General features: G+C 42.9%; 1 protein-coding gene across 1 annotated transcript in view; it reads right to left on the bottom strand.

Moving 5' to 3' along the window:
* The window catches only part of BRD10 (bromodomain containing 10), a 54,739-nt gene extending 40,373 nt beyond the window's left edge, over positions 1–14,366 (bottom strand). Inside the window, exons 1-2 of the mRNA XM_089678135.1 lie at positions 13,844–14,366; positions 4,928–5,128 (exon numbers count right to left, since the gene is read on the bottom strand). Of these exons, the coding sequence (XP_089534261.1) occupies positions 4,928–5,128; positions 13,844–14,217 (575 nt within the window). The 5' untranslated portion in view covers positions 14,218–14,366. The remainder of the gene's footprint in view (positions 1–4,927; positions 5,129–13,843) is intronic.
* Positions 14,367–17,036: the final 2,670 nt, after the last annotated feature.

The raw sequence follows: 17,036 nt of genomic DNA, 5'->3' as shown, positions 1-17,036 counted from the left end.
AGATTCACCCTCTCTATTTGTCCTGTTTACCATTATCATTAAAAGTAAAAGAAAATACCAACATTTTGGGTTGTCCCCTGAAAAGTAAGAGGGGATATCTTCCAATGGGGACACTTTCTGTTGACCTGGGGGTCCCCCAAGGAATTCCCCTAATTTGCAGGGATTTCCTCTTTGTCCCATAGCCAAACTGGAACTGAAAGTAAATCTCTGTAATGGGACACGGATGGCAAAAAATTTAAATAATTAAATAAATAATCAGCATAGGGGTTATAACCTTCCCTTACTCTATCCAAAATGGAAAAAAAAAAAAAAAAGTTTTGCCTATAGTTCTACTTTAAAGAGATTGTTCTGATTAACCATTACATGGATCATGGGGATGGGAGATTTGCAAATCTGGTCATGCAGGGACCAAAGCTTGTTCATCCTTGAAGATGGGGTGTAGTGACTGCACCAACTACAGTACCCAGATAAATCCTAAAAGGTAGAGCACTCCAGATTTTTAGGTAGAAACTGTCTTGAGATATCTGAAATTTACTAAGGAGTTCAGGTCTAGTCATCTTCCAGTTCTATTTTGTGGTTCAAATAGACTCCAAACCTTGAAGGTTCCAAAGCCAGATGGATTAAAGCAGAGCTTGACATTTGCTTTGAATCCAAGAGTCAGCTAAAAAAGTTAGGAGACAGTTTTTTGTAGCGTAGGTTGTCAGCGCCTGGCACTTTACGCAATGCAACTTGCCGCATGACAATCACGGCAAAACAGCACTGTGTTTTAGGTGCCACTAAAAATAATACCACCTGAACCTGTGTTTTGTGATCATAGCGATTCTGCTGCAATCCCAAAATGCCCAGGTGTGAATGGTTTTTGCAACTCTGGATTCATTTTGAAACTATTGAGGTGATTCACACAGATGCGATCCAGATGGGTCCTGTACGAGTTTGTAGCAGTGCATTCCAGACTCACAAGTGAATGAGTAGAGTGGCATACAGAGATAAGTGTTTTTCTATTGGCAGGTGTTTGCGCACTGAAGTCTATTGGGAGGCGTGTGTACACTGAAGTCTTTTGGGAGGCATTTACGCACTGAAGTCTATTGGGAGGCGGTTTCCCATTCAAATCTATGGGAGGCAGTTTCCCATTCAAATCTATGGGAGGCAATGTGTGAACCCAGGCTCCAGGATGCAATTTCTAGTCACCATGGCGAGCTGGTACCTGTGATTTGTCGAGCCCTGGATTAAAGAAGCAATCCTTTCTACATATAAAATTAACTTTTAACCTCTTTGTGGTTTGCATTCCCTGTTAAAGGTGGAAATCGAACATCTCTCAGGTAGCTGACTACTTCAAATACCATTACCAGTAAGTTTGTTTTTTTTTTAACATGTTAAAGCCTATTTAGTTTTAAGTAGTATAGGAAACCAATATGTGGATGTGATTTTATTTCTTCTGGTCCACGACCCACTGCGGCAATTTCCTTTTACTTTGTGTCAATCCCTCCAAACTTAAAATGGAATACCCTCTTTCAAACAGATAACCCTATTTAAAGAACCTACTCCTCATCAGAGGATTTAAAAAAAAAAAAAAAAAACCCACACGACTCATTTAACCGCTTCAAGTCCGGACACATTTACCCCCTTCCTATCCAGGCCAATTTTCAGCTTTCAGCGCTATCACACTTTGACTGACAATTGCACGGTCATGCAACACTGTACCCATGTGAATTTTTTAGCATTTTGGCATTTATTCACCATTATTTTTTTGTTATATAAATGAAAAAGAAGTCCAAAAATTTAGAAAAAAAGTTTTTTTCCTTATAAAATTTTGCAAATCTTCATAAATTCTTGGCCAAAATGTATTGTTATCTTTTTAGTAAAAAAACAAAATTAGTTTAAAACCACAAATTATAATTTAAAATTTTCTTTTTACATTTTTATATAATAATATTTGTTTTTATTTTTTTACATACTGTCAGCCTAGCAGTACAGTCTCACCATGGTGACACTGTACTACTTGTGGGGGGTGATGAAGATAAATTTTTTTTTTACACCGAATTTTACACCCATAAAGGCTGTAAAAGCAATCATTTCTCCTCTCTGGCTGCATTCCTGCAGCCACTGGGAAATACTGTGTGAGCTGTGATTGGTCACAGCTTGTCACATGGTACAAGGCTGTTGTAAATAGCCTTGTACCATGTGATCTCTGTGATTAGTCACAGATTTCACACGTAGTCAGCAATGTCAGAAGTGACATCTTGCTTACTACTCTTCATATGATCACCGATTGGTCAATCAGTGATCACATGATCGATACCTCGCACAGGAGGTCCCATACAACGATCGGAGGATACAGCGGGCAACGGATCGCGGTGCTGCGCGCTGCCAGGGAGCGCGCACAAAAAGGGTGCGTGGAGGCCGTTTATAAACAGCCACCGGCCCCTGCACTGCCACCGTCCGGCCGTTTATATACAACAGCCGGACAGGAAGGGGTTAAGTCAGGTGATGACAGGTGTATTTAGTGCTGCAGTCTGTGCCTGGAGTAGTTGGTCAACTGCTCATGATATCATTACACTATGCAGCATGAAAGGACACCACCACTGCACAGCAAGTGAAAAGTGCGAAGAGGGATTGTCCCCAGGACAGTCTTAATGCATGGGCCAACCTGGGCATGGTCAATGGCCCCAGCTGCTTGGGGAGCTCCCCCCACTGCACTTTCTGGCACACCTCCGGTACTTTGCAGGTGTTGAGGAAAAATCCCTGAAGTATTTAGCTTCTGCTGCTAAACACCAAACGTCACAGCACTAATCATCTACAGCCAAAGAAGTAATGTGAGCAACTGTATTGGTCAGGTGACCAACCCTTGCTTCTTCGGTTTCTATGGTTACCAGTGGCCATGACACTTTGCAATGTACTGTGGGTAATCTCCTGCTTAAGTCTATTGAATGCAGTAGAGCAGATCCAGGATGCTCGGTGATTGAGGATGATGGGCTCTATGAGATGGCTCCGGGAGTATGGCAAGCTGATAGAGAAGATCGGGGAGCTGCAGCACAGTCTGAGGTACTGTGAGTGTTGGGCAGGGCCAAGAGACCAGGAGACTTGATCTGACCAACCGCAGGACATTTTTGAACTACACGAGACTGTTAGTTGGAGGCTGGTGACAAGACATACTGGGATCCTGCTCCCTGTAATGTGTACAGACATACATACAGGCCACTGATAGGCTGGCAGAAGCATTTATGACAGTGGGAAGTGTGCAAAGGGAGGAGGATAATGTGAAAAAAAAAAAAGGAAGGAGCAGTGTGTACACAGGAAAAAAGCATCAGTGTATAAAAAGGAGGTTAGGGTATACAAGGGAGACTGTGTGTACAGGGGGTAAAATTAATTTGGAATAATTCCCTAGTTGTGTTTGTGTGTTGTTTCTAATCAAGCTAAAATCCACGCCCAATATGTAGCATAATTTAGCCACACCCACTTATGCTGTGTCCCAGGTAACCATCTCCCTGGTAGGGGCCCCAGTGCATAACTTTGCGCAGGGGTCTATGACGCCATTAGGATGGCAGTGACCATCTCCTTTTCAATGAAGAAAAACTGAAGACTCCACTGTTAAGAACCCACAGCTTAATGTGACCACTGATTTGGGTAATAAAAATGACAATTTGATTACCTAAACAGTTAGGAGGTGGGGTAGGGGGAGCTGGCTGGAGATAATCTTAAAGTGTTACTAAACCTACAACAGTAAAATCAGTCTGTATATGCAGTAATGCATGCTTGATATAATCACTGTGGAAGGGGTTAAATCCACAGCACTGTGCAAACATGCTGTTTGATCTTGACTTCTCTGATCCTCCCCTTCTTCCAGTGTCCCTCTCACATCTCCTGATAAGACATTGTGTGGAGACTCTCTGCACATGCTCAGTTTGATGTGTGTTGCTAGTGAGGTTTTTTTTCTTGGGAGAGTGCATGTGATCAGCACAATCAGCACTACCCAGACATGTCAGGGGTTCTGCATCCTCCTAGAGCAGAAAGAAAACTCCAACAAGCTTTAACATGTGCTCTGCTGAATACTAATAGAAGTCACAAGACTGCTGTAACTGCTGATGAGGAAAGGTATTTAGTTTATATGTACTAAAATAATTGCATTTTATGTTGTGTGTACTGTGGGAGACCAGATATAATGAACGCAGGGTCCTGGGTTTAGTAACACTTTATTTGCCTAAAATTCAACTTTGATATTGAGCACAACAGTAGGAAAGAGGGTTAATGAGTTTTGTTTGTAATTTGCCAGAACAGTATTAAAAGGTGGTTTCACATGTGCAGATAAACAGAATTGACCAACACCTGTTTAGTGTAAGGGCCTACATAAACAATCCAGAAAGGAAGATTGTAGTTCATGTGATAGATTAAGACTTGAATGCCTGGGCAGCATAAACCTCTTTATATAACATTACCTGATTGAACAATCTCATTTAGAGACAGCACAGTGGCTTAATGGCTAGCACTTCCGCCTGGCAGTACTAGGCTGTTGGTTCAAATCCCAACCACAGCACCACCTGCCTGGAGTTTGCATGTTCTCCCTGTACCTGCGTGGTTTTCCTCCAGGTACTCTGGTTTCTTCCCACACTCCAAAGAAATGCCTGTAGGTGAATTGACTCCTGTCTAAATTGGCCCTAGTATGTATGAATGGAAGTTAGGGACCCTAGATTACATGCCCCTTGAGGGTTAGGGACTGATGTGAATGTACAATATATATGTAAATCGCTGCGTAAATTGATGGCGCTATATAAGTACCTGAAATAAATTTAAATTTACAAAAACTACACCCTGCAAAGCCCTTCCTACACAATTAATTACATTTATATCCACACAAGCCCTTGCACTACATATACGTAAAGACTGCAATTAAGTTGTAATGTGTCGCCAAATTAATGGATATATTTTATACCTTTTTTCTTCTTTTGCTCTTAAAAACTCAGCCTGTTTTAGAACCTGCACCATTACAGATTCCATTGCTCCTGTGTGAACACTGGCTAAACTTCTTGCTGACGATCTCCGTCTTGTTAATGTGCACTCTGATGCTTTATCTTCCTCCACTCCATAGAGACTTGAAGATGATGCAGTCGACAATGTTCTATCTCGAAGGTTCCTATAAAGATTGAAATATATGCACTCAGTAATTTTCAGGAATAAAACACGGCTTTGATTAAGTAGGAAAAATTAGACATCTGTATTTCTGCTGCTTGTATCTAGAATGGAATCTAAGAAACACTACATAAAGAAAAAAGGAAAAGAAAAAAAAAAAATTAACTGAAATCATGCGATTGAAAAACAAAAACCAGCAAACTACCAGACTTCGAAAAAATGGTAGGTTTGATGATAAATATTGTATGTACTGTATAAACAATTTTGCAAAAAAAGCACAGAAATGTTAGGCTGCAAGTACAATGTGACAAAATCATCCTAATATGTGTATGAATCAGTTCTGCTCTCACAATGCCGACTGAACTCTCAATATAAGAACACTATATTTTAATATACTATATATACCCTGATAATGCCGCACGACAAAACATGTTGGGTGGAGCTTGACGATCCTGGAGTGAAATAGGATGAATGTAAGCTGGAGGGATTGCAGCACTGTATAGCTCTTTGGCTCTGTATATCTCATGGACAGCGCTGTTCATCTGTCAGGAAAATCAGGATGGTTTTTTTTTTTTTTTTATTTGAAAAATGTGAGTGCACTTTATTATTAAGTTATAATAAATCAGTTTTTCGCAGTGAGCACTGTGGCTTTTTTTTCTATTTTTTTTTCATTAGCATTTGGAGTTTCTCCTGGATGGCTTTACCTTGCTGGATGATTGATGAAGCTGTTCCTTGTAAACCTTATGGAGTCATGCCGTTAGCACAAGTCTGCTGAGGCAGACTGAAGGGTTACCATTCCTATTCCCGCTAAGCACCTTGCTGGATCCTGGTATAATAAAGATGTGCATTGTGACCTTTGTAATGAGGGTCAAACTTTAAAGGTGAGCATTTACACTCAAGGGGACAGTGGTAGACATTCACCTAGGTGTGCACTATTACACAGCATTTTGAATACCTTGGCATTTGTTTTTTTTCTGCACAAGCCTATTTTCAGTTCCCACTATTTACAGTGCATTCCTAAAGTATTCAGACACCCTCTACGTTTTTCAGTTTTGTTGCACCTGATACTACAGTTTCATTTTTTACCCATTAATCTACACTCAGTAACCCAAAATGACAAAAGAAAAAAAAAAAAAAAAGAAAATTTTTTTTTTAGAAATGTCTGAATTTATTAAAATGAAAAGAACAAAAAAACGGAAATATCATGCATAAGTATTTAGACCCTTTACTCGATACTTTGTTGAAGCATCTTTGGCAGCAATTACAGCCTTTTTTGAGTAGGACGCGACTGGCTTTGCACACCTGAATTGGGGGATTTTCTGCTATTCTTCTTTGCAAAGCTTCTCAAGCTGTCAGGATGGATGGGGGCTGTCGGTGGGTTCAATAGGGTTTAAGTCAGAGCTCTGGTTGGGCCACTCTAGGAGAATCAGAGTAATCACTAAGCTACTCCTGTGTTGTCTTGACTGTGGATTTGGAACATTGTCATGCTGGAAGATGAACCTTTCGCTCAGTCTGAGGTTCTGAGCACTGTGAAACAGGTTTTTTATTGAGGATAGCCCTGTACTTTGCTCCATTCAGCTTTTACTCAACCCTGAGCAGTCTCCGCTGCAGAAAAACACCCCCACAGCATGCTGCTGCCACCACCATACTTCACTGTTGGAATAGCACTGGGCAGATGATCAGCGGTGCCTGGTTTCCTCCAAACATAACGTTTAGAACTGAGGTCAAAAACAGTTAAATCTTGGTATCATCAAGCCAAATAATTTTGTTCCTCACAGTCAGAGTCCTTCAAGTGCTTTTTTTTTCAAACTCCAAATGGGCTTTTTTATGTGTTTTGTACTGAGGAGATGCTTCCATCTATCCACTCTGCGAAAAAACCCAGATCGTTGAGCGCTGCAGTGATGGTTGTGCTTCTAGAACTTTGTCCCATCTCCATACAGCATCTATGGAGCTCTGTCAAAGTTACCAATTAGTTCTTGGTCACCTCTATTACTAAGGTCACTATCCCCCAATTGCTCAGTTGGCCAGGTAACCGGCTCTGGGAAGTGTCCTAGTTGGTCCAAACGTCTTCCATTTGAGAATTACGAAGGCCACTGTGCTCTTGGGAAACTTCAGTGCAGCAAAAAAAACATTTGTAGCCTGCCCCAGAACTTTGCCTTGCTATAATCCTGTCTCTGGGCTCTGCAGGCAGTTTCTTTGACCTTATGGGTTTTTGCTCTGATATAGCATGCATGGTCAGCTGTAAAGCCTTTTATAGAGATGTGTGTGTCTTTCCAAATCATATCCAATCAATTTAAATTTACAACAGGTGAACTCCAATCAAGGTGTAAAAACATCTCAGTAACGATCAAGAGAAATTGGAGACACCAGAGCTAAATTTCAAGTATTGTTGCAAAGGGTCTGAATACTTCTGCCAAGGTGATATTTCAGTTTTTCTTTTTTCATACATTTAAAAAACACATTTCTAAAATTCTATTTTCACTTTGTCATTATGGGGTACTGAGTGTAGAGTAATAAGAAATTAAACAAATTTTAGTATTATGCTGCAACATAAAATTGAAAAAGTGAAGGAGGTCCGAATACTTTATGAATGCACCATAGATAGTTACAGTGCACCATTTTATCACGGAGTTAATATATTTTTGTGTTCATTGAAATTCACATTTTTATATATTTTGTATTATATTGCATTGAGAGCTCATTAAGCATTATGAGAGCAGCACTGATTCATACACATTTTAACGATAAATATTATATTCTGGTAGCAGAATGCTTGATGCTGCTTTTAACCACTTGCTGACTGAAATATACAGGTGAAACTCGAAAAATTAGAATATCGTGCAAAAGTTCATTTATTTCAGTAATGCAACTTAAAAAGGTGAAACGAATATATGAGATAGACTCATTACATGCAAAGTAAGATAGTTCAAGCCGTGATTTGTCATAATTGTGATGATTATGGCTTACAGCTCATGAAAACCCCAAATCCACAATCTCAGAAAATTAGATTACATGCAATCAATAAAACAAGGATTGTACATAGAACAATATTGGACCTCTGAAAAGTATAAGCATGCATATGTACTCAGTACTTGGTTTGGGCCCCTTTTACAGCAATTACTACCTCAATGCGGCGTGGCACGAAAGCCATCAGCCTGTGGCACTGCTGAGGTGTTATTGAAGACCAAGATGCTTCAATAGCGGCCTTCAGCTCTTCTGCATTGTTCAGTCTCATGTCTCACCTTTCTCTTGGCAATGCCCCATAGATTTTCTATGGGGTTCAGGTCAGGTGAGTTTGCTGGCCAATCAAGCACAGTAATCCCACGGTCATTGAACCAGGTTTTGGTGCTTTTAACAGTGTGGACAGGTGCCACGTCCTGCTGGAAAATGAAGTCAGCATCCCCATAAAGCTCGTCTGCGGAAAGAAGCATGAAGTGCTCCAAAATCTCCTGGTAGACGGCTGCGTTGATCCTGGACTTAATTAAGCGCAGTAGACCAAACACCAGCAGATGACATGGCTCCCCAAATCAACACAGACTGTGGAAACTTCACACTGGACTTCAAGCATCTTGCAGTGTGCGCGCCTCTCCATTCTTCCTCCATACTCTGGGTCCTTGGTTTCCAAATGAGATGCCAAAGTTGCTCTCATCAGAAAAGAGGACTTTGGACCACTGAGCAACAGACCAGGTCTGTTTTTCTTTAGCCCAGGTAAGACGCTTCTGACGTTGTTTGTTGTTCAGGAGCAGCTTTACAAGAGGAATACGACATTTCAAGCCCATGTCCAGGATACGTCTGTGTGTGGTGGCTCTTGATGCACCGACTCCAGCCTCAGTCCACTCCTTGTGAAAGTCCCCAACTGCCATTAGATATCAGGATGAAATTCTTGGACCCACTGTCAGACCCTACACTGGTGCAGAACAGAAGATAATTTTCGACCATCCTTTCCTTTTCAGTGGGCATGTTCCAGCTTTAAATATCTGACCATCATTCTCACACCCAACCCCAATAAGATGTACAAGGCTAATCTACAGCAAGATTAGCACCGCTTTACATTACTTGAGGGCAATGAACCTGATTTGGTTCAGGAATAGTGCATTTAAATTGGCCACTTGCTTTACCTAATTGCACTTCTTACTTCATTTCATATAGTAGAGACAAACTATGTAGCCACCTCTCTCTCCTAACCCTGCCATAGCTCTGATATACTCCAACACCATCAAGTTTCACATCTACCATGAATGATGCACTCAACTTGACGTGTAAACCAGAAAGTGAATGGTGCAGGAATGTCTTTTGGTTCCCTTGTCCTATCTCACCTGCCCATTGATGCACAGTCTGCTTACCAATTATGTAATTTGTGTGGCCTACTCTGAACTGGATCAGGCTTTCCAGATCCACTACTCCAATTTAAAGGACCTTTCCCTACAGGAGACAAACGTTTCTCACCCATTGTCTCCGATGCATAAACTCCCTTATAGCAAACCAAACAAGCTACATTCCACCTTACATGCCTAAATAGGAGAAAGATGCAAACATCATTCATCCAAGCCCAGGAGAGGGCCATCCAGTTCACTCAGTCCTCGTTCGCCGACAAGTTTCACCCTCCTACATGTCTTTTGAAGCTGCCTGAAAATTTGACAAAGTACAAAAAAACTGGTGGACCATTAATAGACCTAGGCAATCACTCAATGGGTTACTTGCTTCACATTAACTGTATTCCACTAATTGTTACAAATACTCTCTGACTTTTCACCTCCTTAATGTCGCATGGGCTTGCATGCCCACAATGTGAAAACAATCTGGTACTCCCCAATTATTATGGTTTGCCAAAGTAAATGAAATTCAACAACTAGGAGGACCTCGTTGTTTCCCTCCATTATCAGGGGAAGAGGTTGAAGGAAACAAGAAATTTATGCACCGCTTTCTTCCATTAGTTAGCCATAACTTGCCAACTCTCCCAGCTTGGATTAAAACAGGAAGTGTGGCTTACCCAACCTGGAATTCATGAACGGGTCAATCCCACTTAGACAGTACTGGTTCAAATGCCCCTGTTTAGTTACATCATTGCAGAGGCATACCACCAACTAATACCACAGGTCAAGTAAGGCAGGAGCTGTCATTGGACAGTACAGATTGAGCCTTTTACGTTTTGGGTTTAATACTGCTTTAACCACACTGTGCATCCAGCAGCAATCACGCAGGTAATCACAGGCAGTGTGGAGAGCCACGATTAACTCCAACTGCCGGTGATTGCAGCTAGCCACTCATAGCAAGCAGGAATCAGAGGATTCCTGCCACTGCAATTTGCAATGGACCAAATCACTGGTGTGAATGTTGTCTAATTCCAGAATTCAGCTATAAAGACCAACAGAATTTTCAGTTTAAGTCAAAACTATTTCAGGTTCACAAAAACAAAAAAGAGGAATAAAGTCTTAACTTAAAAAGGATAGGTTCGTCTTTCATAACATGTTACACCCATATTCAGAGTGTAACATGTTATGAATAGAGCGGTCTACATTCCCCCCCCCCCCCCCCCTTTTGATAGCTATATCTGCTTGCCCGCACATCCCATACAGGCAAGCAGATAAACAGAGAGGTCTGCAGAAGACTTGCATGGCACCAGCGACATGCTGATCGTTGGTGCAAAGGTTTACAGGCTCCTGCAAAAAAAAATAAAATAGTAAATGCACATCTTTTTTACCTGAAAAAACAAAAACAAAAAACACATTATTTATATATATATATATATATATATATATATATATATATACACATATATACATACATACATACATACACACACACACACACCCCCCCCCAAAAAAAAAGACGTGCATTTATATTTTTTTCTAGCAAATAATGAACTTATCCTTTAGAAAGCAGCCACATTCTGGAGTAAGGGTTCATACACAGGGGAAATTAGGCCCATACACTGACCAAATCAGTGTATTTTTGCAGCAATTTTAACCATGTGTTTCTGATCATCTGAGGACAGGAAGCCTGTACAAATCAATGACAGGCTAACAGTGTCTATGGCTGTCTGCATATAATTGCACATGGAGACATTTCCTGGGGTTAGAAATAGATGTGCACCCCTGGATGCAGACATTCCTAACTACAGGTAGCAGTTTAATGTATGAATACATGCAGTGTCAGCCTACCATTGATTTGTACAGGCTTCTTGTCTGTGGCTGAAACACCTGGTCATACCCACCACAGAAATACATTTTGCTCAATGTATGGCAGAGGCTCAACGTGCCTTCTACTAATTCAGACATAGAGCTCTGCAATCAGCAAAACTAACATACTTAGCTCGCTTTTAGTCAAACTGAAAGTTCAGCTGGGCTTCAATATGCATATTAACAGTCTTCTCAGCTTCAGAAACAAAGAAAATCAGTAATATTTAAATGTGAGATGTATGTTAAGTGCTGTGCATTCCTTTTAAACGGAGTGGAAGTTGCACAGCCAAAGACAAGTCTATGTAAGAAGTAGATAGGGGGAGGAGAAGACTAGTGCTGACCATTAATCTATAGCAGCTGCCATCAGAACGACTCCACCATGGGTCAGGCTGCACAGCTGTAAGTGCACATACTGCTGCCTGATCAGACTGCACAGCATATGTATGTTAGAAGTAGGTAGGGGTAGGAGATGACTGGTGCTGACCATTAATCTAGAACAAGTGTCAGAATAAGAACTCCTCTGTGGTCAGGCTGCACAGCTATCAGTAGAAGAAACCTTCCCAGGGTCAGGCTACACAGCTGTCAGTAGAACTACTCCCTTGTCAGGCTGCACAGCATGTACATGTAAGAAGCAGGTAGAGGTAAAAGATGACTGGTGCTGACCATTGATCTATGGCAGTAGAAGAACTCCTCCCTGGGCCAGGCTGCACAGCTGTGATTGTAAATAGAGGCTGAGCAGTGCTGCCCATTGCTGAGGTAAAAGCAAGCCATCCTTCCCCCTGGGCCAGGCTGCGCAGCACCCGGTAGAGGACCCCCCCCCCCCGGGTCAGGCTGTGCAGCAGTCAGTAGAGGACCTCCCCCCTGGGTCAGGCTGCACAGCATGCGCGTGTAAGAAGTAGGTAGGGATAAGAAATGACTGGTGCTGACCATTGATCTATATCAAGTGTCACTATAAGAACTCCTCTGTGGTCAGGCTGCACTGCTGTAAGTATAAAAACCCCTCCCTAGATCAGGCTTCACAGCTGGGAGTGTATGTAAATAGAAGTTGAGCAGTGCTGCGCATTGCTGAGGTGAAAAACAAGGCATCCTCCCTGGGTCAGGCTGCACAGCTGTCAGAATAAGAACTCCTCCCTGGGTCAGGCTGCACAGCTGTCAGAATAAGAACTCCTCCCTGGGTCAGGCTGCACAGCTGTCAGAATAAGAACTCCTCCCTGGGTCAGGCTGCACAGCTGTCAGAATAAGAACTCCTCCCTGGGTCAGGCTGCACAGCTGTCAGAATAAGTATTCCTTCCTGGGTCAGACTGCACATCTGTCAATATAAGAATTCCTTCCTGGGTCAGACTGCACAGCTGTGAGTGCATATACTGCTGCCTGGTCAGGCTGCACAGCAATTGTAAGTATAAGAACTCCTCTGTGGTCAAACTGCATAGCTGTCATTAGAGGAACTCCTTCCTTGTCCAGTTTCACAGCATATATATGGAGGATGAAAGTAGGGGTAGGAGATGACTGGTGCTGACCATTGATCTAAGGCAGTATAAGAACTCCTCCATGGGTCAGACCGCACAGCTATCAGTGTATGTACTCCTCCCTGGCCAGGCTGCACAGTTGTCAGTATAAGAACTCCTTCCTGGGTCAGACTACACAGCTGTGAGTGCATATACTACTCCCTGGTCACGCTGCACAGCAGGGGTAGAAGATGACAGGTGCTGACCATTGATCTAAAGGATTATAAGAACTCCTCCCTGGGTCAGGCTGCACAGCTGTAAATGCATATCCTGCTACTTGGTCAGACTGCACAGCATGTATATGTAAGAAGTAGGTAGGAGATTACTGGTGCTGATCACTGATCTATGGCAGGTGGCAGTATAGAAACTGGTTCCTGGGTCAGACTGCACAGCTGTGAGTGCATACCCTGCTACTTGGTCAGGCTGCACAGCATGTATATGCAAGACATAGGTAGGAGATGAGTGGTGCTGACTATTGATCTATGGCAGTATAGAAACTGGCTCCTGGATCAGACAGCACAGCTGTGAGTGCTTACTCTGCTACTTGGTCAGGCTGTACAGCAAGTATCTGTAAGAAGTAGGTAGGAGATGACTGGTGCTGACCATTGGTCTATGGCAGGTGGCAGTATAGAAACTCCTGCATGGGTCAGACTGCATACACTGCTACTTGGTCAGGCTGCACAGCATGTATATGTAAGACATAGGTTGGGGTAGGAGAGGACTGGTGCTGACTATTGATCTATGGCAGGTGGCAGTATAGAGACTCCTCCCTGGGTCAGACTGCATACACTGCTACTTGGTCAGGCTGCACAGCATGTACATGTAAGACGTAGGTTGGGGTAGGAGAGGACTGGTGCTGACCATTGATCTATGGCAGTTAGCAGTAGAACACCTCCCTGGGTCAGGCTGCACAGCTGTGAGTATATGGAAGTAGATGAGTGGTGGTGGCCACTGATGAAGTGTACACTGCCGTTCTCCCCGGTCAGGCTGCACAGCTGTCAGGCGTCCATGTGTAGACATTGAGAGTGGACTCACCGGGGCAGCAGTGCCACCTTCTGCTCCAGCATGAGCTCCAGCTTCTGGGCTTGCTTGCAGAGCCAGTGGTCGGCGCCGTGCAGCCGGTAGCAGCCCTCCAGCATGCTCCTGAAGTCAGTGACGAATTGGTCTATGGCGCGGTACTGGCCCGCAAAGAACTTCTCCTCCATCCTGAGGAGAGACATGGTGGCCTCCTCTTCCTCCTCCGCCCGCCCGGCCGTCCTCGGACTCTGAGGCGCCGGTTCGGCATCGCCCTCCTCGCATACCGAGCTGCTGCTGACCTCCTCCGCAGCCCCCGTGCCAGGCGTCCGCCCCACCGCCTTCCCTCCGGCATTCTCTAAAGGTGACAACGCCGTCTCCGGCACCTCAGCCATAGCGGAACACCTGACACATCCGCTCCCGTCCCGCACTGACTCATTCCTACCGGCAGCCACCCTACGGAGCCGGTACAGCGCCGCCACACACAGATGAATCCGGTGTACCGGAAGCACTGAGGTGAGCTGTTAAACACTTCCCTGCTGTCTTCCCGGTCCCACCCACCGCACGGCTCGCAGCCAATGCAAAACTTAGACGCCACTTGCCAATCCCAGGGCGTCATTTACCAGCAGCTGCTAGGTGAGAGGAGAGAGCTGATTGGTTGAGACCGGCTTGTTTTGACAGCTCTTACCTTGGAATTGCTATGACAGATGAGACAAGGCAGCGATGGAATAGCCGATCGTTCGTTCTGGGAACAGCAGGAGTGTGACAAAGGGCATATAACCAGAGAATTATGTGGGCTGACCTCCCTTTGGACATGCTAGTTTCCTGCCTGTCTCGGTATATTACAGACTAGGGTTAACGCCTCATCCCTGTAAACCCGAACACATATTCATTACACAGGTTCTGAGGCTAATTTAATGAAGATAAGGCACTAAGTGAGTTTAATTACCACCTTAATTAGCCTCAGAACCTATGTAATGAATATGTGTTCGGTTTTAAAGGGATGAGGTGGCAACCCTATTACAGACCTAGAACAAGCATGTAGCAAGTGAAGCAAAAGCAGCGTTAGAACATATGGTCTGCGCATGTGTTCACAGTCAGAGGCTCAAAGTTGCATAGATTTGTTCACACAGCACCCAATACTAAAAGACAATTGTAACATGCAAGCTGCTGTCAGCAATGTGCACTGCGCTATGTAGTCACCCTGTTGGGGGAAGTGGGGGTTATGTGAAATGCCCCCCCCCTCCCAACCGGATATTCTGCTAAACCTGTAGGTATAAAACCACTTGAAGACTAAGCCTTTTCTGTCATTTTTTGTTTACATGTCACACTCAGTATTTTTTTTATTAGAAAATGTATTAGAACCCCCAAACGTTATATATATTTTTTTAAAGTAGAGGCCTTAGAATATAAATTGGTGGGTTTTGCAACTTCTTATGTCACATGGTATTTGTACAACAGTTTTTAAAACACATTTTTTGGGGGAAAAAATATACTTTTTTGAATTTTAATGCAAAAAAACACAATATGCCCTCCTGAGGATTTACCCCCCTTCCTGACCAGGCCATTTCTTATGCTACGGTGCTACATTTGCATTTAACTGACAATTGCGCGGTCATGCAATGCTGCACCTAAATTAAATTTACAGTATATCCTTTTTTCCCACAAATTGAGTTTTCTTTCAGTGGTATTTGATCGCCTGTGTGTTTTTTATTTTGTGAAAAAGACCAACAATTTTGAAAAAACAATATTTTTAACTTTTTGCTATAAAACATCCCATAAAAAAATTTAAAAAATCTAATTTCATCATAAATTTAGGCTAAAATGTATTCTGCTACCAGGGGTGGACTGAGAAATCATGGGGCCACCAGGCAACAGGGGATCATGGGGCCCCTGTGTCCTCACACACACTCAAACCACACCCAAAAAGCCTATGAAAAGGTACCAGGGGCATTTCATGGGGCCCCCTACTGACCCCGGGCCCTCAGGCAGTGCCCGAGTTCCCAAATAGTCAGTCCGCCCCTGTCTGCTACATGTCTTTGCTAAAAATAATCCCAATACGTGTAACTTCATTGGTTTACGTGAACGTTATAGCATCTACAAATGCCAGTATATATACTTAAATTTTTTTTTTCATATTAGTAATGGCGATCAGCGACTTATAGCAGGACTGCGGCTGGCATTCTGATACTGGGGGGGAACTGACTTACTGCCACTGACATTCCAATGACACTAATACAGTGATCAGTGATAATAAAAAGCATTGACACTGTACTAATGACAATGGGCAGGAAGGGTTAACATCTAAGGTGATCAAAGGGTTAATTGTGTGCTGTTTTACTGTGTGCCGTGTGTGTTTTACTAGGGAAACCTGCTGCTTTGTATTGCTGCAAAGCAGCATGTAGGTGCTGAAAGGGGAGAGATCTGTGTTGTTTACAGACAGACCTCTCCCCTTTCATTGTTCCTTGTTGATCACTAGGTGCCAGCAGGGAATCTCTGACTGGGAACTGGTGATCGACAGCTGTAGCTACAAATGGCGGCACGCGTGCCCTCTACCCAGAAACACACACACACACACTTTACGCAGCCCTGCTGCCCTTTAGCAGTAGTTCTGGTACCAGATAATACCAATTTTTTGGTCAAATATAAAAGATGATGTTATACTGAGTAAATTGATACCAAACATGTAACACTTTAATATTGTGCACGCCTGAGCAATGCCAACAATCGATATCAATTTTATTATCCATAGGCAACACTTTAAAAGCCTTTACAGGTTACCACTTTAGATGTACACAGGTGCTAGATATACTGCCCATGATCTGACATTCGCAGTCCTACCTCAAATGTGTGGGACGATGTTTTCATGCATGCATTCACCTTTGCTTGCAAGCATAAGGGACCAGAGGCCTTTTTTATTGTTTTAATTTTTGTTGCTTAACCCCTTCACACCTAAGGGTAAAACAAATCTAAATGCCTAAGCACAATTTTGCAACCTGACATGTGTTAGTAAAGCTGTACATATTATCACAACTACTTTGTACATGCAGGTGAATTATACTGCTTTTTTTTCAGGACAAATTGGGCTTTCATTTGGTGGTAAATGGTAATGGATTTCTCCTGATTTTTTTTTTTATTATCAAAGGAAAACTGGCCCAAAATAGTAAAAACAAAATCTTTTTTTTATTTAGTTGTGTGTTTTTTGTTACTACCA

The sequence above is a fragment of the Staurois parvus genome, unplaced genomic scaffold (assembly GCF_062004578.1).
Source record: "Staurois parvus isolate SC_StPar_1 unplaced genomic scaffold, SC_StPar_1.0 ptg000198l, whole genome shotgun sequence".
In the NCBI taxonomy this organism is placed as follows: Eukaryota; Metazoa; Chordata; class Amphibia; order Anura; family Ranidae; genus Staurois; species Staurois parvus.
Note: the sequence above shows the minus strand (reverse complement) of the source record. Positions and strands in the feature narration are given on the sequence as shown.